This window comes from Leguminivora glycinivorella, chromosome 8, assembly GCF_023078275.1.
Source record: "Leguminivora glycinivorella isolate SPB_JAAS2020 chromosome 8, LegGlyc_1.1, whole genome shotgun sequence".
Classification (NCBI taxonomy): domain Eukaryota; kingdom Metazoa; phylum Arthropoda; class Insecta; order Lepidoptera; family Tortricidae; genus Leguminivora; species Leguminivora glycinivorella.
In genome coordinates, this window is record NC_062978.1 from 5,358,735 (window position 1) to 5,383,085 (window position 24,351).

Sequence of the window (24,351 nt, forward strand, 5' to 3'; positions counted from 1 at the left end):
CGATGTTTTCCTTCACCGAAAAGCGACTGGCAAATATCAAATGACATTTCGGACATAAATTCCGAAATCCGAAAAACTCATTGGTGCGACAAAGGTACTTATTTATCTTTCACTAGAGCCAAGGACCATTTAATACTAGACTGATATAGCCCATACAAAAAAGCGTACCCCTGAAAAAAGCTTAGTTTTTGCTTTAAAACTAGATGGCGTTGTTTCGTAACCCGGGAGTGGAAAAAAACATATTTTCACACATATGTTTACTTGTTTTTATATTATACTATGAATAACTATCAAAAAACTTTATTTTAATATCAAAATATTGGCTCAAAACATAATTTTTACAAATTATATTTTTTGGTCTGCCTCGACGTAGTTGTGATCGCTTCGCTGGCTAAGTTTGTTCGCATGTTGTCTAACTATTGCCAAATAAAATGACTAGATGACGTTGGTGGACTAGGAAAATGTCACATCCGTTTCGTTGTTCATTAATATAATATACTTAGTGATAATAAACCTATATGTTGAGCTCAAATACGTTCAACAAAACGCAATCATTGTGCCAACAGATGTGACATCCAGTGACATCTGACATCCATGTCACATCACAAATGTCATTGTATGATTTATTGAATATTCATAATATATGGATATTAAATATTTTAGAATCGCAGCAGCAATGCGAGTAGAGATACAGAATTAATAACTGTATAAATTAATAATTGTATGACCAATGACCTCATACATAAAATTACCAGTTTAGGTGACAGAAGGCGAATCCAATTTGTAAACATTAAATTTAATGTGCTAAGGAAAAGAATCTTTCCGATTTTCAACGGGACACGGCTGAAGGGGCGAGCTGGTTTCGACTGCGCCCATGCATCTCAATTGTCCAGAAAGTTCATTCGAAGATCATTTTGCTTATAATAATCTGAGTAATCACAGTGAATGGTTTGACAGTATTTCAGCTAACATGTAGAGAGACTTGCTAGCTTCGTCGGTCAGGCTTCGTCTTGGACACAACGCCGATAGTTAGGCCGCCAGGTGTGGCACTTTGGATTACGTTTTTATAATAAATTAATGATAGTTTGTATTGTTTTGGTAATATATTTTCTACTCGTATACTATACTCGTTTGGTACTCGTATAAACCTAAACTGAGATAATAAATGAATAAAAGGAAATAATTAGTGAAACTCTGATATAAGTAATAATTAATGAGACTAAATGCGTTTTCACATTATCCGATCCGATATCGGATGTAGGATTGATACCCCATACATTACAGGCGCTATCTTGGATTTTTTCCATTTAAATCCTTCCGACATCCGATATCGGATCGGATAATGTGAAAACGGACTAAGACAATAGATACCTTGTTAGTGTTATATACCTATGCCTATGTATATCCCACCAAAAACATTCTGTAAAAAATAGCCGTCTCGATGGAGCTGCTTGTTTATCTCTAAAAAGTAATGAAATCTACATAAAGTTCCTTACTGCGATTTCTTTATTATTCTAGTTAACTAGCCTTTGCCCGCGGCTTCGCTCGCGTTAAATTCGAAAATCTCTCCACAAACTTCCATCCTCCATTCTAAGGAAGTGGGGGATATAAAAAGAGACAAAAAGTAGCCTATGTCACTTTCCATCCAGTCAACTATCTCCACTTAAAAAATCACGTCAATACGTCGCTCCGTTTTGCCGTGAAAGATGGACAAACAAACAGACACACACACTTTCCCATTTATAATATTAGTATGGATGTTGTGTGACTTGGCCGTTGAAGTGTAGCGGTGCTGGCGACAGATTGGTGCAATGGTGTCATGGAGCACCTGGTTATAAACTTCTTTATACCCTTGAGTATAAAGAAGTTTATAAGTTTCATATTCGATGGTCCGCGCTAAGGTTCGTAAAGCCATGAAGCACCAATAAGATTTTAGACATTCAAAAATCTTCAATAATACTCAACTGTTTCGGTCGCACTCGTTCAAATATAGGATAGGATTGGTATGAGCGAGACGGTCAGGAGATTGATTGTCAACATGATATCTATCATAAACACCGTTCGAAATGGCCTCATTAAAATCTAAATTTTAAATATATTGAAAGTAATATTACTAATCATTGACGTCACGCTCAAAATGAAAGAGATAGAAAATTTGACAGTATGGTACTCTTTTGCATGATTGTCATAATTCAAAATAAGAACGATGGTTTGCGTTGTAAACAGGGACTGAAACATGACACGGGCCCCTAGCGTCATCTATATACTTTTCACTGTATCACTTGTAATGCCGTTGAACTACCGCGTACGTATTTTAAAAAAAAACGACATTTTTATTCAAATGACACTCTTAGTGACATCTAGTGACATAGATTTACGGCTGCCAACGGGGTACGGTATTTAGTATGGACTCTGCTGGTCCTTTATAATCGTCCTTGCTAGAGCTATGTTTACAAATACAAATCATACATAGATTAACAACCTTGAGTGCGAGCTGTATTTTTTACAAACCTTCAGTAGATGAGATAGATTATAGAGTATGAGGTTTCTAGAACATGTCCGAGTAGGTCATTACCGCTGCGATCACTGCCAAGGGTAATGGACGTCAGGGGAGTGGGTGGTGTTATGAAGACTAGTAAAATCAGTCATTCCTTCTAGTTAATCTTGGACGGAATCAAATACATATGTAACTCCGATAAAAACGTACCTCAAAGCCCTATAGAAAAAGGTACGGTGGGCTAGATGGCGTTACACCTTTGGGGAACGCTCGGCTAGATGGCACTAATATTAATATTTGACATTTTAACACATATCAAGCTAACAATATGGGCCAAATTGTCAAAACTAAGGTTCAATAGTTTCAAGCCTGTGTCGCGAGATGGCAGTCTATGCACTGTGATTACACATTTTACTTTGACAGTAACTCTCAATACTCGATCCTCTTTGACGGAATATCACTTTTGAAATTTGGATTATACCACAGTGTCAAAAGTGACATTTCTTCAAGCAGAAACAGCTTTTGACGCTGACGGTCCGGTATCATATCGCTGACTTATATAACCAGTGATCGGAACTTTAACAAAACCTTAGAGCTGACGTAAATTAAAAAAAAAACAAAATTATTATTTTCAGATCAGTGTTAAATTTGATTCTATACCTGAATCCAAGATCTACAATACTTTACTACAAGGATATTAATATTTTCAGGGATGTAAGCACTCTATAATGTCCACTTAGCAAGTTTTGTTAAAGTTTTGCTCCCATAGTTCCGATCACTGCTTATAAATAAGATGGGATGAAAGGGTTATACAGTATGTAAACCAACGAAAACCATTTACTGAAGCCTGTTAATATTGGGTTGGTAAGAAAGTAATGAGCGAATCATAACCAATATTGTAATTTTTATTTAATTTATTATTTTAATCATTTATCAAAAATATAACGGCCTTCGTTATCTACTACTTGCCTCCATCGTTCTGGTAAAGAATGAATAGCATCGGCGAAGAAGTTCTTAGGTTTAGATTAAAAAAACTCAGCTATGTACTGTCGTAGATGGGCTTGATCATCGAACTTTTTTTCATTCAAGGCAGTGCTTAGCGATCTGAACAATGCGTAATCCGTAGGTGCCAAGTCTGGAGAGTACGGTGGATGAGGTATCACTTTCCAACCTAGCTCCAATAGCTTTAGCCGAGTCACTTTTGCAATGTGTGGGCGAGCACTGTCGTGTAAGAAAAAAACTTTAGCATGCTGTGGACGATTCTGACAGATTTTTTGGTTTAAATTTTTAAGTTGATTACAGTAGGGTGAATTAGCCGGTTGTCGGCCAGTTTAGCAAAACTACGCATTCAAATGGATTTTCTGTACAACATATTCGACAAAATTTTGTCATTGTATGATTTTTAGGCAAAGAATTTAATACAGTTTCCTTTTGGTATAAAAAATTATGACTAACTAACTTAGTTTTCTTTATATAGCTCCGAATATGAAAAAGTAGCAATTTAGCCGGTTGTCGACCACTTCTTTTGGTTCTCGGCCGCTTGTTTAGTTAGTTGTCGGCCACTGTTATTAGGGTTTTAAAATGAATCTTATGTCAGAACTAACAGGATTTATTTTGGAATAAAACAAGTAATAGTCAATGTCACAATGTATTTTTAGTAATATTTTACATTTAATGAGGAGACAACAACAAACACAACACAATTTAACTAAATTTGCTAAATTAAAAATATTATATGCAGGTAGGTACATAATGATGATGTATTAGACTGTATAAAATCTGGTGTAATCCTTAAAAAAATACCTGTAGCAAAAATGTATAGTATAATAATTACCTAAGAACAAGTTGTGTTGCTATTGGATATTATTGTATTTATTAATAAATAAATGCATTTTTTTTTAAATAATCCTTACAAACAACGCAATTAATTGACCCCCAAAGACAAATTATTTTGAATCTGGGTCGAGAATATATTGCAGGGCCGACAACTAAATTAAAATTATTTGTTTCTCGGCCGTCATAAATTGGCTAGGCCGACAATCAACTTTAAAAATGCCTGTTCTCGGCCGCCAAATATTTAAAAAAATAAATCAGATTTTAACCAATTATTTCCAAGAAAGCATGTGGCCGGCTGTTAAATGCAATATCAATTTTGTTCAAAATAAGTGTTTTTTGAAGTATTTATTTTATTTGCTCTAATAATATAGGAAAGACAATCGATTAAAAATGACGTCCTTCAAGTCCGTTCTCGGCCGGGGGCCGACAACTAAATATCTTTGTAAAATTGCATTTAGATACCCGACCACCCAATTTAATTTAATTATATTACATATTGTGAACATTTAAATTGAAATAACATGAGTTCAACTTATTCACAATCTACTTTAACCTCAACAATGGTCTCAAAGCCACGAAAACAATATGTTTACATACCTCGAAAAAATGTTGTATCCTATTTTTTTTTATAAAATTTGTCCACCATTCACACTGCTCAAATTGCTTCCGTACACTGACGAGCGAATCAATACGTCACCAAGAAAATAAATGTAGGACATGTCAATATCAAGTGACTTTATGTATCTATCCTCATTTTTTGAAGAAATACTATATAGTTGTCATGTTATTGTAGATTAACTGCGTGGTGGCCGACAACCAGAGGTGGTCGGATAACCGGCTAAACCACCCTATACTGATGCGGTAACAGTCATTCCACTTGGTAGTAGTTCCCAGTGAATAATACCATGAATATCCCACCAAACGGACAGCATAACTTTTTTCGGGTGAGGCTCTGTTTTTGGTGCCTCTATTCCTTTTTCGTTTGGAGCTAGCCACTGACGTTTGCGTGTGCGATTTATATATAAGACCCATTTTTCATCTCCAGTGATAAGATGGTCCAACCAGTTGAATGTGCGGCGAAAAGACAGAAGTTGTATGCAGATATCGGCACGGCGGTTTAGTTGATCTCTATCAAGTTCGTGCGGTATCCAAACACTGTATTTGTAGTTTTTTCCCAACTCGTGTAAATGTGTTTCTATGGTGACATGAGAGCAGCCTAACTCGGTAGCAAGAGTACGACTCGTTAGCCTCGGATCTCTTCAATTAAGGTTTTTAATTTGGCTACATCAATCTTCACCGGTCGACCAGACTTAGGTTGATCTGATAATGAAAAGTCGCCACTACGAAACCGCTGGAACCATCGTTTCGCCGTGGCCTCAGACACAACTTCAGGAGCAACACGCTGACATATATTACGCACTGCTTCGGCGGCTGAATGGCCAGACTGAAATTCATATAGTAAGCAATGCCTTACATGCACTTTTAATTCGCCCATTTTCTTCCTTATATTAGCTCGGCGACAGCTAGTGAATGACTGACGAGAAACTGTGCGACTCGCTCTTTATATACTTTCGACCATAGAAGATTCTAGAACTCTCTCAAAAATTGTATGTGGAATTCAATCGATCGCTCATTACTTTCTTACCAACCCAATATTTAAGTTACACAGAGCAACTTTTACTATGGGACCAACACCCAAAACGCGAAATAAAAATTTACTCTCCCATAGGAAATACTTACTATAAAATAAAACTACCTATGAAACTGTCAGAAGATATTTTCGTGATTTCGGGGTTGATCCCATAGTAAAAGTTTCTCAGTATCACCTGGACATTTACGGGTTACAGTAAATGGTTTTCGTTAGTTTACATACTGTATACCTAGAATCCGCGGATAAAAAGATAGGTACCTAAAGTAACTCACTATTTCACATTTTTAAATAAAACTTCCAATAATCATTTTGACGTTGACTTGCACCAACCACTTATCTCAGGGTTAGTGGACTGTCATCTGTCAAATTCCATATAAAATGCAGGGTTAACCCGAGGGTTAACCCTCCATTTTCGTTGGCGCAAGTGGCCCTAAAGGTACTAAAACAACGAGTTCTATTAAGTCAATACTGAAAAATAAAGAGCTCTATTTCCTCACACTTTAGACTGGCGCTAAATTGAGAAATGAGTATAAGGCGAGCAAACATCATCAGCACAGAGAACAAATAGGGCGCGTATGATTGTGCTCAGCGCCCGCCCTAGCCAACATTACCATCGTCACCATGGCGAATGACTGGCTCTGTCGCGCCAATACGGAAGAACCACAGATATATTTAAATGAAGGAAGGAGATCGGACATACCAGGCTGTTGTAGGTTCTTGAACCCATACTCCATCCCAACTGAGGGGGGACTGAAATCTTCTCGAGGCTGAGGCGTAGGGTTAGAGCCGGCGTAGCTTTATTTGACGTTCATATGCGCATTGTAATATGCCTACTTGAAAAATAAATATTTCCCATTTTACTAAGCACACTTAGGGCCACTTACACCAACGAAAATGGAGGGTTAACCCACCGTTTTATATGGAATTTGACACTTTTGACAGATGACAGCTCACTAACCCTTAGTTAAGTGGTTGGTGCAAGTGGGCCTTAGGCTATTGCGCAATACACGTGCATAATTTCCATGTCTGTGTACGACTGTACGCACACAACGTCAAGTGTATGCTCAATGAGCTTACAATTCCCGTCCGCCTGCGGTTTGTCCGCTCTCTCGCATACACTGCCACCTCTCGACACAGGCTTCAAACTTTTGAACCTCAGTTTTGACAATTTGTGAGTGCACGGGAAAACGTTCCACTTTGTCAATTGATATCAAGCCGCTTTGTCAGTTTATTCATATAAAGATACAAGATAAACTCGCTTTAATGGTAACCGACAAAGTGGGACGTTTTACTAAACACACTCACATTTGGTTCTTATTCTTAACTCGACATGTGTTAAAACTGTCAAATAATTATTAACGCCATCTAGCCTAGAATCAACCAAAGGTGTAACGCCATCTAGACCACGGTATATTTCTCTTGATGGTTACGAAGTTACGTTTTTTTCTAACCCCCTTATTCATAAACGTTCACTAAAGTCATCAAGCCGATAAAGTTCGTTTGTCCCTTTCCGACGTATTGGTGTGATAGAAAGGGACAAACGAATTTTATCGGCTTGATAACTTTAGTGAGCGTTTATGAATAAGGGGGTTAGACTTTATTTGTCTATACAGAGTTATGTATGTCTTTGGACATTCTCTCGCGCCGTTGTTGTGTTGTATTTTGTTAACTTATTCTAAATTTTATTTTCCTTTGTAATGTGTATACTTTCCGTGGTATCATTCGGTATGGCCCTGACGGAAGATCAGCGTTGGCCACCTAGGCTAACACCATGCTGAGTCAAGACCATATTCATGGCAACTATGTGTACTTACTTACCTTTTGTGATGGATGTTATGTGTGTAAATAATTATCTGTTGTTGATCTGTATTTGTGTGTGTCTTTTTTATATTATTTTGCCATAAATAAAAATATTTCTATTTCTATTTTCTATTTCTATTTAAAACGGATGAACGATAGACGGATAGAGTGAAAGGTACGATAAGAAGTGCCAACGTTCGCTTGGCTAGAGGGCCGTTTTTTATCACAGCCCAATCAGCGCCCGTGGCAGCTGCAATTATCTCTCGCACCAAATCGAATTATGATCAATTCGGATTGGCTGGAATTCGAACGAATACAAAACGGTTTGCATTAAAATTTGGCGCGCGATGCATGGGATGCGTTCCCATTAGTCGGGTCGTGTTTGTTTATCCGGACACACGGGCTTTTTCATTAGTTTTTTTATTCCGTTTTGTTTATTTTTCTTTTGCGTCATCGATTGTAATCAACGTGTTTGAGGGCAGTCAATGAATAGTCGATACGTGCTTTAGTTTTGCTGGGCACAGTCAGTTACATGGAGTACTTAAATAAGTAAATAAAATATTGAGGAAATCTTACATAAATCGACCTAGCCCCAAACTGAGCATAGTTTGTACAGATAGATAGATAGAATACTCTTTATTGACACACCTCAGCAAAAGATACAGAAAAAAGATAGTACCTACAGTGGAGACAAAACAAATGATTATAAATAGAGGTAGACAACAGGCGGTCTTATCGCTAAAGAGGAACATACATACTATGGGGTACTAGGCGACGATATACATTCTTGTAAACATGATATTTGTATTTGTACCTGACAAACATGCATTGCCGGGATTCGAACCCGGGACCTCGGTTTCGCAGGTACTGTTACTATTAGGCCATTCCGGTCATCAACTTACATCTTGATATCATTTTACGCATTTCTTACACAGGTGAACATTCGGTTGTTTCACATAATTCATTCTTAATTGGTTAGAATGTTATTTCTACTCAGTAACACCACATTTACTACGCCGTAGACCGTAGAAATATCGCTTTGCTTTGTGCCAAAATTCGTAGACATCGGTTACATTTTTAAAACTAAATTAACCTATCATCAAGTGAGACGTCCTGGCTACACGCACGAACAAGAAATCGTGAAAATATCAAAGGTGATCGAGGTTGAACATGTCGTTATTGTCGTTTTGTCCTTGTTCTGTGTATTATTGACATTGACGTAACACAAACAATGCATACCTTAACCAATTATCTTTTGAACAAAGATTTCAAAAGTAAGGATTAGGCAACCCTTTCGACTGAACTTTTTCGTTTGATGCTCGTCAGTGGAACGCTACAATGCGATTGGTTGATGAGTTCGCAACACGCGCACGTTTGGTTGGTCGCACGATTTGTGGTAGACAATAATCACGATAATAGTCTCTCTTTCTCAGCAACCAATATACAGGTTCATCACACAACTACCCACTAGGACAGACCGATCTTCAACTTAATCAAAGCTTCTGAATAACACCGTCAATATCTATTCCAGGTGTGGTTCCAAAACCGTCGAGCGAAGTTCCGCAAGCAGGAGCGGTTAGCGCAGCAGAAAGCGGGCGAGGCGCCTGTGAAGGCAGAAGGCAAGCGGGACAAACCTGCCTCGCCCGCAGAATCTCCGCACCCGCCGCCGGCGCCCGCGCCGCAGCCGGCGCACCATGCGCTGCCGCACCTTTCGCCGCCAGACCTTAAGCCTATCACGTCAGCAGGTAAATATTTTTGTACGTGTCACACAAATTATTACTTAAATAGTTATTTGTTATACAAGGGGGCAAAGTTGTATTTTAACGCCGAGTGTGGAATTGAAAAACGAGCAAGTGAAAGTTGAACCACGAGCGAAGCGAGTGGTTCGTGAATAGAATCCTGAACTTGCGAGTTTTTTAACACACGAGAAGTAAAATACATTTGCACCCGAGTGTAACACAAAACTTTTCCCCTCACTATAGTGAGGAAACTACATCGCAAAAAATGCGTTTATCACTGCTTCCAGTAGTTCCACAGGTGGTAAATCATCTTTATTACTATATTCACCTACTTTTATCAATTTTAAAGCAGTTAATTTGACTTTATTCAAGGTCAAATTACTTTACCCACTAGGATGGATAAAATGCGTTTTTACCCGCTGGTATTAAAGGACAAAATACGTGTTTCCGAGCTAGTGAGGGGAAAAATAAATTATAGGACTCGCTGTTGTAGATTCCATCTATTCTGGATGCGGCCTAGATATATATATATATACTTAATAACTGGTTTATAGCAGCTATTGCGTCAACTCGGGTCTTATAAAAATTTTCACATTCACTCCTGGAGAAGTTTCCTCTTCGGCCCCACAAAAGCACGCCATAGACGGAATCCCTGGTCGACTCTCAGGGTTACTAAAGTCCGTGAGGTCGTTACTCCCCAACAGCTCGTCTACTTGTATTGTAAATTTTCCATACAAAAAATCCGTAAATGAAGAGCTTTGTGGCTGTCATGAGTCGGAGCAAGCACGTCACGAAAAATGAATGTGACTGGGTAGTAAGTTACCGTGGGGCGCTGTACAGTGAATGTCATTCGTGATGTTCTCTATTTCGAGTAAAGCAAATCTTATCCATTTCCAACCCGAGATTTGATACGCGTTGTAGAATGGCAGACACTTGATGTCTGTGGGGAGAAATCAGAGAAAATTGTAGGTCGGTCTTACGTATAGTGCAGAGCTCTAATCAGGTCCAATTGCGGTAAGAGCTAGTCTTAATTGAGTATATGAGAGAGCCTTTGCGAGGACGAATGTAGGTATGAGGATAGGGAAAAATCAAACAATGCGCTTCTTAAAGCTTAAGCTCCTATATTATATTCTTGCTCCTCCACCATCTACATCTAAATTCTATAACAACTCTTTTACCTTCCGGGCTGTACGGTTGTGGAATTCCTTACCAGTAGAATTAAGACTAGCAAAGTCTCTTCCAATTTTCAAAAATCAGCTTAAATTATACTATCTATCTCTATTTTAAGTTGCCATTTATTGTATTTATGTATGTATGTATTATGTGTATGTAAGGTATATGTATTTATGTATTCGGTATATATGTATGTGTGTTTGTGTTGGTTTTCTCTATATTTTTTGTTCTTGCACTGCCTGTTAGCTTTTGTTTCTGTTCCGTTTTTCCAGCTACCCTAAGGTTGTATGGAAGAGATTGCTTTTAAGCGATAAGACCGCCTGTTGTTACCTAGTTATACTCTCACTCAATATTCTGTATATTTTTTACATGTAAATAAAATGCTAAAATGGTGCAATAAAGAATATTTACTTACTTACTTATTTATAAGTACTTATTTCAAATCAAACTTCTGGTTAATAATAAAATGATGCATAGGATTCTTCTAGTTATTCATATTCCAAAACTAGATGTGATGTGACGATCGGATTCCGACTACAATTGCACTACAGCAGCATTATCGCGGGATTGCTGTTACAAATGCCAAAATTCAAGGCAGATTTTTGACGAGATTTCTCAGCCGCTTCACGCACTTACTTATTTACTCGTATCCCGTTTTGATTATTTAGCAAAGTTCTAGGGGTGTCTAGGCAGTCTAGGCATTTACGTCATCAATACTGGAAGATTCCAAGCAAATAAAGTGGTGATAGTTTAATGTGTTTATGTAGCCATATTCCGTACGTCATGGTGACCGAACATTTATTTTTACACGATGATCTTGGCGGTGGTGCGATGGGACGATGAAAAATGTCTATTTTTTAATATCGAAGAGCTTTTCGTAACACCTCTCGCGCGGAGAGACTTGCCAACAATAAATTGTTGTGAGCGTGGCCCTAATTATAAACACTGAGCCAAATATACCAACTTTACCACATATAATTCTAGACGGTATTTATTTCATATTTAACAGTAGCTTTTCGGTGAAGAAAAAAACGTGAGGAAAGCATACTGATCTCATTAAGACCTAGTTTCCCATCAGGGGGCGGATTTTTGAGTCTCACTGTCACTAAAATACCGGTTGAAAACGGCGAATTGCCTATTATTTTCAGTGACAATTTTCTGAATTCGAACGCCGTGAGACTCAAAAATCGGCCCCCTGGTTTGAAAAGTCTATTATCAGTTGCTTTTATAAAATCTAAAATCTAGTCGCTTCACCAATTCTTGGGATCAGTTCCCAAGCAGACCCCACAAGCTCCGTTGAGATAATAGTCTAGAGCCAATTTGGCCACAAGTCGTCTCCTTCACGATTTTCGTCGACATCTCTTCTAAATACCTAAAACAGGTATGGATATGTTCCTCGTTCTCTCCAGATTACGAATTGACCTGTTTTAGTTTAAGGAGGGGGGGACGGGTCGAGAAAAAGGGGGGGAAAGATGGCGACCGACCATCATAGATATTTATTCACATCTCGAGTCCTATGGCACCAATCTGTTCGTGCGAGGTGTCATTTGAAAGCTTATTAAACCTACTTTTATTGTTTTCAAATAACTATGCTCATAAAAATAACCATTTAGGAAATATTTGAAAATATGTGTTTTTTTATCGCGCATGAATTGCACAAGTACTAGTAAAAAATGCGTCTAACTCAATAAACAATAACTTTACCGCAATTGATGTTATTATAAAATTTTTGCGTCTATTCATACTCTTTCTAAAAATATAAGTTTCATTGGTATATGATAATATATAACCATGTAATTAAGAATTTTGTTTGGCAGGGGTTATCCTCCAGGTCGCATAAACGGGCGCTGACCGTAGTAAAGTATTCAATATTTTTGAGGTCTTATTTTACGGATCCATATGTGAGAGGTATCGTTTGAAAGATAATTAAACCTACTATAATTGTTTACACATAACTATAGTATTAAAGGTAGCTGTTTACATAATATTTGAAAATATGTGTTTTTTATCGAGCATGAATCGCACAAGTACTGGTAAAAAATGCTTCTAAGTCAATAAACAATAACGTTACCGCAATTGATGTTATTATAAAATTTACGCGACTATTCATGAGCTTCCTAAAAATATAAGTTTTATTGGTAAGTGATAATATAACCATTAAATTACGAATTTTGTTTCGTAGTGGTCACTCCGCCGGTCGCATAAAAATGAGCGCTGACCGTAGTAAAGTATTCAATATTTTTAAGTTCTTATTTTACGGATCCATATGTAAGAGGTATCATTTGAAAGAAAAAATAACCTACTATAATTATTTTTGAATAAATATAGTTATAAAGGTAGCTGTTTACAAAATATTTGAAAACATGAGTTTTTTTTCGAGCACGAGTTGCACATATACAGATAAAAAATGCTTTTAACTTAATAAACCATAACTTTACCGCAATTAATGTTATTATAAAATTTACGCGAAATTTCACGCGCTTTCTAAAAATATAAGTTTTATTGGTGTATGATAATATATGACCAAGTAATTACGAATTTGGTTTAGTAGGGGTCACTGCGCCCTGTCACGATATTGGGTGCTGACTGACCGTCGCCAAATTTTCTACGTTACTCAGATCCTATTTTACTGATACATTTGTGAGAGGTATCATTTGAAAGCATATTATGCGTACTATCTTTATTTCTAATATTTCAAGTCGAAACTGTAGAAGTTTACAAAATATTTGATTAGTAATATGTGTATTTTACTGTGCATGAATAGCATTGGCATTGATAAGACACGCTTCTAGCTCAATAAATTATAGTTTTCCGCAATTGAAATAATAACAAAATAAACGGAAAATGTATGACTTACACAAAAAATAAGTTTGGTTTGTATTGCATAAACAATTCATTTGAATTTGTTCAGCTCACCTACTGCGCACCATCATATAAATGGATGTCCACGGTCGTTGCCTTTTTTCATGATTTTTCAGATTTTATTTCACTAGTCGTATATTCATAATAAATATAATCTATCACATATCGAATTTACTTATATACTTAATTGATCAGTAAAATAAAATCAGTAAAATGATGAAAAAATTAAGGCAACGGCGGTGGACATCCGTTTATATGACGATTGAGCGTGCGCAGTGGGTATGGTGGACAAATTAACATTAATTGTTTAAGCAAAACTAACAAAACTCATTTTTTGTAAAGGCCATACATTTTGGGGTTCATTTCGTTATTATATCAATTGCGGAAAAATATAATTTATTGAGATAGAAGCATGTTTCACTCGTATCAGTGCGAATGCTATTCATATACAGTAAAAATACACATATTGTCAAATATTTTGTAAACTTCTACCATTACGACTAAAATTATTAAAAAGTAACGATAGTACGCATAATATGCTTTCAAATGATACCTCTCACAAATTGATCGCTAAAATAGGATCTGAGAAATACATAAAATTAGGCGACGGTTAGCACCTATTTACGTCACGGGGGTGCAGTGACACCTGCTAAACCAAATTCGTAATTACTTGGTTGTATAATATCATACATCAATAAAATTTATATTTTTAGAAAGCATATGAAATGTCCTGTAAATCTTATCATAACATTATTTGCGGTAAAGTTATTGTTTATTGGTCATGCACCAAGATACAATCTTAAAAATTATGAAAACGGCAACGAAAATGGTCATCCATGTATATGACGGTGCGCAGTGAGTATGATGGATAAATTAACATTAATTGTTCATGAAATACTGACAAAACTTATTATTTGAAAAGGTCATACATTTCGCCGTTTATTTTGTTATTATATCAATTGCGGAAAAAATATAATTCATTGAGCTAGACTAGCTAGAGGCATGTTTTACTCACATCGGTTCCAATGCATATTTTCAAATATTTTGTTAGCTACTACAGTTACAAATAAAATTATTGAGAACTAATGATAGTACGCATAATATGCTTTCAAAAGATTCCTGTAAAATGAAATAGGATCTGAAAAATATAGAAAATTTGGCGACGGTCAGCATCCATACGTGGCCGGGCGCTGTGGCCCCTACTTAACCATATTTGTAATTACTTGGTTATATAATATTATACACTAATAAAACTATGTTATTAGAAAGCGCACGAAATTCCGCGTAAATCTTATACTAACATCAATTCCGGAAAAGTTGTTGTTTATTGATTAAGAAGCATTTTTTACGTTGCACTTGTGCGACTCATGGTCTATAAAACACATATTTTCAAATATTTTCTAAACAGCTACCTTTATGATTATAGTTATTTATAAAAAAATATAGTAGGTTTAATTAGCTTTGAAACGATACCTCTCGCATATGGATCTGTAAAATAGGACCTCAAAAATATCGAATACTTTACTACGGTCAGCGCCCATTTCTGCGACCGGGCAGAGTGACTTCTGCTAAACCAAATTCGTAATTACATGGTTATATATTATCATATACCAATGAAACTTATATTTTTAGAAAGAGCATGAATAGACGCGAAAATTTTATAATAACATCAATTGCGGTAAAGTTATTGTTTATTGAGTTAGACGCATTTTTAGGGTTCCGTAGTCAACTAGGAACCCTTATAGTTTCGCCATGTCTGTCTGTCCGTCCGTCCGTCCGTCCGTCCGTCCGTCCGTCCGTCCGTCCGTCCGTCCGTCCGTCCGTCCGTCCGTCCGTCCGTCCGTCCGTCCGTCCGCGGATAATCTCAGTAACCGTTAGGACTAGAAAGCTAAAATTTGGTACCAATATGTATTTCAATCACGCCGACAAAGTGCAAAAATAAAAAATGGAAAAAAATGTTTTATTAGGGTACCCCCCCTACATGTAAAGTGGGGGCTGATATTTTTTTTCATTCCAACCCCAACATGTGATATATTGTTGGATAGGTATTTAAAAATTAATAAGGGTTTACTAAGATGGTTTTTTTGATAATATAAGTATTTTCTGAAATAATCGCTCCTAAAGGAAAAAAAAGTCCGTCCCCCCCCTCTAACTTTTGAACCGTATGTTTAAAAAATATGAAAAAAATCACAAGAGTAGAACTTCATAAAGACTTTCTAGGAAAATTGTTTTGAACTTGATAGGTTCAGTAGTTTTTGAGAAAAATACGGAAAACTACGGAACCCTACACTGAGCGTGGCCCGACACGCTCTTGGCCGGTTTTTTCTAGTACTTGTGCAATTCATGTGCGATAAAAAAACACATATTTTCAAATATTTCGTAAACGGTTACTTTTATGAGTATAGTTATTTGTAAACAATTAAAGTAGGTTTAATAAGCTTTCAAACGACACCTTGCACGAACAGATTGGTGCCATAGGACTCGAGATGTGAATAAATATCTATGATGGTCGGCCGCCATCTTTCTCCCCCCTTTTTCTCAACCCGTCCCCCCCTCCTTAAACTAAAACAGGTCAATTCGTAATCTGGAGATAACGAGGAACACATCCATACCTGTTTTAGGTATTTAGAGGAGATGTCGACGACTTTTTGTAAAAGAGGTCGTTTGGTCCCTGACTATAGTGACAAAATCCCGTATGCGAGATTCAAAACTCGCCCTCCTGCTCTGATAAATGAAAATCTATGAATAAAGCAGGGTCACGGGCTGCCACGTGTATAGTTGTTACCAAAATATTCTGAGTTCTTATTCTTACATACAAATTTGTTTTGAAAAGCGGACGCGGAATTTGTACCAATCTGTCAACATTTTAAAAGACATCCGAGTGTTCTAAACTCCCAAGTTTCATTCGTAACGAGCACCTAGCTAAGATGCCAATAGTTTTTACTGTAGCGAACGAAACGGTAATCTCTCTGTCACTCTTCCACCACCAAAATTAATGATAGAGAAAAGTCTCAAAACAAACTACTTATCAAAAAAAGATCTTCGACCTTAATAAGACAGTAGCGTTTCGTTCGCTTTAGATCAAGGCAGAAAACATTTTGTTATAAAATTTACAATTTTGCAATTAAAAGCAGAATAAAATTCAAAGTTACTATTTTTTTCATACCTAAAAAGGAAGCATTCTTATAATTCTAAACTTAATTTTGCTGAAGAAAAGACAATGCTTTGGCAGATTATTTATTTAATTTTGAGTCATTAAGTAGTTGAGCATTGAAATTATTCGTGAAATAATTTGACTGAAATACAACGTACACTTTAAAACGATTATTAGACCAAACTATTTTAATTCTACCAAAATTACAATTTTAAGAATTATTGTTTGAAAGCTTCTACTAGTAAATTTACGATGTACTTAGCGACGGAAATGTTCGTGAGACACAAGTCTCACTAACCTAACCTAGGCGCCTGCTAAAATCGAAATTACAATACAATACAATACAATACAATACAATACAAATATTCATAGTGTTGTGTTCCTGCCGGTGAGTAAGGCTGCCAGAGCTCAACGAGGGTGCGGTGTGCTGATGACGGGAGGACTTACGGAACTAACTTGTTCCGTCTATTGTCCTTTGAGTCGTCGGCAACCCGAACCCTCCTTAGAACTTGTACATTCCTTTTTGCTGTGTACTACACAGCAAAAGGGAGTGTACAAGTTTCTAATAGGGTGGCAACGCGCTTGTGACACTGTTTGAGTTGCAGGCGTCCATAGGTTACGGTGACCGCTTTACATCAGGCGGGCCGTATGCTTGTTTGCCACCGACGTAGTATTAAAAAAAAAAAATTCTTTATTGTTCAGCAATATAACAAGATTAGGTTATCATTTTAAAATAATATTATGTATTTAATAGTATTAAGAATAAAGTTGATGGAATGTAACTAAAATAATTCCTGAAGAATTAAAGAATTATTTGCTTCTTTCCGAATAATAATGTTGCGGAATCACGCCACGCTAAGGATAAGATGTTACAAACATGTTGTTTTAATAACCGATTTATTTCTGGACCGACAACTGAAATCTCTCAAATGTTGCATTGATCGGGATTATAGCCTGTGAGTCACCTACATTCTCGCCACGATTGCTATTTCTGGGAGCCAGGCTGCGTGGGCGGCCATAACAAGGCTGTTTTCGACAAATACTCGCGTCATACCTAATTGTAATAGGCGGATTATTAATAGAATTATTACCCCTTTTTATAAATTTGACAGTGGAATCTGGGTCGAGTGGCGAAATGCCCGTGACCGGGCGTTACTCGACATTGAATATTGTATTAGAGAAATTACTAGGTAGGTCGGTAGTAATCTCTCCTATTTGCCTATAAATTATTTTAATTCGCTAAAGTTGTTGATAATTTTAGACATTTTTCTATGCTACAAAGCTTTTGACAGTGTTTACACTGTTTACAGAAGGTTAGTCAAGGTCCAGGTTAGTCAAGGCTTATTTTCAACCCCCGACGCAAAAACTACGGGGTGTTATAAGTCTGACGTGTCTGTCTGTAGCATCGTAGCTTTCGAACGGATGAACCGATTTTCATTTCGTTTTTTTTTTTTGAAAGCTGAATTAGTCGTCGAGTGGCTGAATTAGCCACGTTTGATGAAAATCGGTCCACTGTGTTAGGTTTTTTCTAAATTTAAATTATGCATAGTGGTTATTAACTGCTTACTAAATTATCTGCCACTAACATTAAGCACTAATAGTTTAGTTTAGCGGCTGCGGGCGTGTACGGTTTTTGCGTGGCACCAGGCTTTATGGGCCGCGCGGTAATGGCAGCCTTGCGGCCACATTAATCACATTAGGGCCCGCCCGCGCCAGATTTTCACTTCGGCTCATTTGCGCTAATTGTACGCGCGATTGTCACTCAGGCCTGAATAAACAACGGAGCAAGGATTAGGTGATTAGTGCTTAATTGGGTTACCGCGATTATTTCATGTTCGCCCGACGGCTGCAGTCTGATTTCGTATTCGAACAGATTTTGTATGAGCTTTGATGCTGCTATTTGGATAAGTTGCTGCACGTTTCATTTGAGATTATGATTGTGAATAATTTAAAGTCTAATGAACATTTATTGTTTTAATGCAAGTGCCTAACTACATTGTTAGTTACGATTGGTAATGGGGCTAGGTTAATATTAGACTTGTACTTGTTCGCATGCGCAAACAAAATGTGAACTATTCGAGTTGGGCGTTACATTGCGACAGGTCATATTCATAACGTAGTACCTACTTGCAACTACGATTGTTATGGTCACTTATCGTTTATTGTGTCTTTTTTGGGCATTTTCGCAAGAAGAATAAAAAAATTTTTTTTTCTAAGCTAGGTAAATTTTATGTTTTTCCTTCTTATATAGAACATATCTTTCCATTATAGGACAATAAACAAGAGACAAAAAAAAGGTCCCAAAATTTTCTATTATTTTGTAACCGCTGTATAAAGTGTTTGAAAAATGCACCTAGTAGGATCTAAAGGGCTCGTGACTCTGTGTATGAAGAACATTAAATTTACCTATTTTAGTAAAAAAAAAAGTTGTATCCTTTCTCGAAAAAATGCCCTTTTGATATTTATACCTTTCAATTATTATAATGGATATTTGTGTATTACAGCAAACAAGTTATGCGAAGAGCTGAATGGCATAGGCGGCGGCGCGGGCGGGGGCGGCGCGGCGGGCGGCAAGTGGGCCGGCGGCTGCGGGCTGCTGCGTCAGCCCTCCGGCTTCCCGCTGCTTAGCGTGGCCCCGCCGAACTATCTGCTCTCCGACCACCTCGGCCCGCTAGCCAAAACGAACAATCATCTTTTCTAATGGCCACAGCACGACCCCGGCGCGCTGCGCTGCTACACCGACGTTCCAGAAAATGCACGTGATATTGACAATCTAAAGTGAAATTAGAAGTGACGTGAAACTCAAAGTGCTACAGCCAACGCCCGGCGCGCCGCGCTGCAACACCGACATTCCAAGCATTCCAAGTGACATTGACAATCTAAGGTGAAATTATTGTGACGTGACGAAAGTCGAAGTGAAAACGATAAGTGCCAAAAGTTCGTGTCCATTAAATATCGCAATGATAAAGTTATAAAACGAATTTTAGATTATCGAAAGTTGCATGTAGTATACAAGGATGTCTAATGGTCACAGCCGAAACCCGGCGCGTCGCGCTGCAACACCGACATTCCTTCTAACATTCCAAGTGATAATTGACAATCTAAAGTGAAGAATTTGTGACGTGAACTGGAAGTGAAAACGATAAGTGCCAAAAGTTCGTGTCCATTATATTGCAATAATAAACTTATAAAACGAATTTTGATTTATCGTAAGTTGCATGTACATGTACAAGGATGTATGATATTGCATTTAGACATGTAAGTAGCTAACGTTAGAGTAATAAAGTTTTATGTGATAATTACTGTAAATAAACATTCCAATCGCAAAACAATGTATACGTTTGTGAAGTATACTTTTTGTATTGATTAAGAGAAGCTAAAGAATATGGATGTTGTGTTTTAATGTGATTTTTGTTAAGTATCTGTACGACCTATCCATTTGGTAAAACGTGCCAAAAATAGTCATAAAGACATTAATTTTAAGTGAGAACTACTTTGTTCCGTCTATTGTCCTTTGGGTCGTCGGCAACCCGAACCCTCCTTGGAACTTGTACACTCCTGTTTGCTGTGTACTTAACACATCAAAAGGGAGTGTACAAGTTTCTAATGGGTGGGCAACGCGCATGTGACACTCCTTGAGTTGCAGGCGTCCATATAGGTTACGGTGACTGCTTTCCATCAGGCTGACCATATGCCTGTTTGCCACCGACGTAGTATAAAAAAACGCAAACAGCTCTAATTGATATTTGATACTACGAGTAAAAGTGCGAACCAGGGGGCCGATTTTTGAATCTCACTTTCACTAAAATACCGGTTGAAAACGGTGAATTGCCTTAGATTATTTTCAGTGACAATTTTCTGAATTCGAACGCCGTGAGACTCAAAAATCGGCCCCCAGAATCGAAAATGTAAAATATTCAACAAAATAATTTCATTGTTTTATTCTAGTCCTTTGTTTGTTCTAGTCACCAAGAAATCTAGTCATAATATCTTTAATTTGCTAGCAAATGCAGATTTACACCTAGATATTCCTGTTTATTAATTTATGGTTATTTTCATTGTATTTAAATTATTATAGAGCTGGAGCAAAAGGACAGATGACGTGAGAATCCACATTATTATTTGATAAAACTTAAAAAATATTGTAATTTGAAACGAAAATAACGTTTATCAATAAACTTCATTATTATTTGTCAATAACATAACCTAACCGTACAGTGTGCTGCAAAAGTGCTTAGCGAATTTATGAATAAATTCATTCATAATTTCTCCATGCAATTTCGCAGCTCGCTTTACATCTTTTTACTCCAGCTGTACGACTGAGCCTAATTTATTTAGTTTAGTGGATAACAGTTAATTATTATCAAAAGTTTACATACAACATTACTAAGTTTGATTGTAAATTATCCTCTTTTAGGTTCTATCTCGTGATACCCTTGAATAACCTTTGCGGAAATGTTTCAGTCTAGGGTCTGTTACACCATTTTTCTGAGCCGGTATAAGGCACCGGTCCCATCGCGAGCTAGTAAACTATGGGCTATCGGCTATAAAAACGAACAAAAGATAAGCAGTCCCGTGCAAATAAAAGAGATACGGCGATTTTGATAGCTCACCGCTGGGCGAGTAATTTTATTATAAACATCGCCGTGTCTCTTTTATTTACACGGGACTGCTTATCTTTTGTTCGTTTTTATAGCCGATAGCCCATAGTTTACTGGCTCGCTAGATCTTTTCTTCGTTTTTATAGCTGATAGGTCATAGCTTACTAGCTGGCGGTGGGACCAGTGCTTAAAGGAACTGGTTCCAGTTTGGCGAAAAAAAAATGTAATACATTAGTCATAAGTTTTTTTGAAAAAAAAAAAAATAAAAAAAAACAATGGTCCAAAGCGGTACAAGTACCAACAATGTATCTACAATGAAATATAAACTTCGGACGAATATTGTTTACAATTATTAATTACTGTTAGAGAAAATAACATCAAAACTGGATTCTAAAAAATAAAATACTCTAGTGCAGAAGCGTATCATTTTCTATAAGTACCTACACTTTTTTAAAACGATAACGGTCTACTTTTACAGCATGAGAAATGAAATAGAATATTTATTTTAAGGGAAAATAGGGTAACACGAGATCGAAGCCTCCTGAGAGTTGATTAGATAATCTATAAAATACTAAATTGACTGAAGTGGTAAAATGTTGAAGTATGAAAATGTAAATATTGTTCTTAAACATAAGTGCGTTTTCACATTATCCGATCCGATATCGGATGTCGGACCGATATCCCATACATCACAGGCACCATCTTGGATTTTTTCCATTGAAATCCTCCCGACATCCGATATCGGATCGGATAATGAGAAAACGCACTAAGGGTGGTGTAATTAAATGTGTAAATACCCAAAGTAAGGAAGGAACCATTTGAAAATTGTTGTGTAATCATATGGATTGCCGGAGTGTATGTAACATTTGATGAATTTGTGGAGGGTGTTTTAATAAAGAGAGTCAAATTGGAAAATGTATTTTTATTTTTTCAGACGCCACCAACTACATCAACAAATTTAAAAACAACTGAACACAACTGCAACTGATACGGAGCTATCATTTTCGCAACCCTGCGTCCTTAAAAAATATTAATTGAAATATTGGGTTGGTAAGAAAGTAATGAGCGATCGATTGAATTCCACATAAAATTTTTGAGAGAGTTCTAGAATCTTCTATGGTCGAAAGTATATAAAGGGCGAGTCGCACAGTTTCTCGTCAGTCATTCACTAGCTGTCGCCGAGCTAACATAAGGAAGAAAATGGACGAATTAAAAGTGCATGTAAGGCATTGCTTACTATATGAATTTCAGTCTGGCCATTCAGCCGCCGAAGCAGTGCGTAATATATGTCAGCGTGTTGCTCCTGAAGTTGTGTCTGAGGCCACGGCGAAACGATGGTTCCAGCGGTTTCGTAGTGGCGACTTTTCATTATCAGATCAACCTAAGTCTGGTCGACCGGTGAAGATTGATGTAGCCAAATTAAAAACCTTAATTGAAGGAGATCCGAGGCTAACGAGTCGTACTCTTGCTACCGAGTTAGGCTGCTCTCATGTCACCATAGAAACACATTTACACGAGTTGGGAAAAAACTACAAATACAGTGTTTGGATACCGCACGAACTTGATAGAGATCAACTAAACCGCCGTGCCGATATCTGCATACAACTTCTGTCTTTTCGCCGCACATTCAACTGGTTGGACCATCTTATCACTGGAGATGAAAAATGGGTCTTATATATAAATCACACACGCAAACGTCAGTGGCTAGCTCCAAACGAAAAAGGAATAGAGGCACCAAAAACAGAGCCTCATCCGAAAAAAGTTATGCTGTCCGTTTGGTGGGATATTCATGGTATTATTCACTGGGAACTCCTACCAAGTGGAATGACTGTTACCGCATCAGTATACTGTAATCAGCTTGAAAATTTAAACCAAAAAATCTGTCAGAATCGTCCACAGCATGCTAAAGTTTTTTTCTTACACGACAATGCTCGCCCACACATTGCAAAAGTGACTCGGCTAAAGCTATTGGAGCTAGGTTGGAAAGTGATACCTCATCCACCGTACTCTCCAGACTTGGCACCTACGGATTACGCATTGTTCAGATCGCTAAGCAATGCCTTGAATGAAAAAAAGTTCGATGATCAAGCCCATCTACGACAGTACATAGCTGAGTTTTTTAAATCTAAACCTAAGAACTTCTTCGCCGATGCTATTCATTATTTACCAGAACGATGGAGACAAGTAGTAGATAACGAAGGCCGTTATATTTTTGATAAATGATTAAAATAATAAATTAAATAAAAATTACAATATTGGTTATGATTCGCTCATTACTTTCTTACCAACCCAATATATATCTATACGTAATAGGTACCTAAGTACTACGATGATGTCCGTATGACATTCTCTTGCCGTAAGACGTGTGACGTGTGACGAACTGTCGACGTCAAAATTTTTTTTTTAACTTTTTTCTATTCATATAATTAGGTCCTATTTTAAACTTGTGTTAGAAAACAAATGCAATAAAAATATGAGTAACATACGGTATTTACTACAATAGCTAAGACTAGGGGCCCGTTTCTCGAAAGGTACAAGCCTTGTATTACAAGTGCGCGAACTGTCAAATCGTATGGGTTGTCGTGGAATACAAGGTTTGTTCCTTTCGAGAAACGGGCCATAGGTATCCAAAATCGAAATGAAACTTTAACTGTCATACGGATAAGCATTGGCTGCCACAATTGACTACCTACTGAACCTACATACCACACAAAAAAAACTATAATTTCTGGTATTTTTACAATTAGTTCGAGAACTTGATTTAAATTTGTTTTATTTAAATTATAACCATATGGTCTACTACGTCTGTCACTATTAATTGTCGTGTAGTTTGTATTTAGAAACTTGTAGGAGGTTTAAAGAACTGTCTTAATTATGAAAAGGAAGTGCCAATCAAGAAAATGTCTTTTCTCGAATACATCTACTATCTATTTTGCGAATGTGTTATTTTTGTTGTTTAGGTTCACTAATCCTAATGTCTCCTCTTATGGCTCTTATACAATACGCTTAGATTCCAATTAGTCCAATTTCGAAATTCT

At 37.1% G+C, this 24,351-nt stretch overlaps 1 protein-coding gene across 1 annotated transcript in view; it reads left to right on the plus strand.

The window, feature by feature from the left end:
- Positions 1 to 21,310, plus strand: part of LOC125229193 (paired mesoderm homeobox protein 2B-like) — a 75,016-nt gene extending 53,706 nt beyond the window's left edge. The window contains exons 3-4 of the mRNA XM_048133986.1: positions 9,316 to 9,529; positions 19,217 to 21,310. Of these exons, the coding sequence (XP_047989943.1) occupies positions 9,316 to 9,529; positions 19,217 to 19,413 (411 nt within the window). The 3' untranslated portion in view covers positions 19,414 to 21,310. The remainder of the gene's footprint in view (positions 1 to 9,315; positions 9,530 to 19,216) is intronic.
- Positions 21,311 to 24,351: the final 3,041 nt, after the last annotated feature.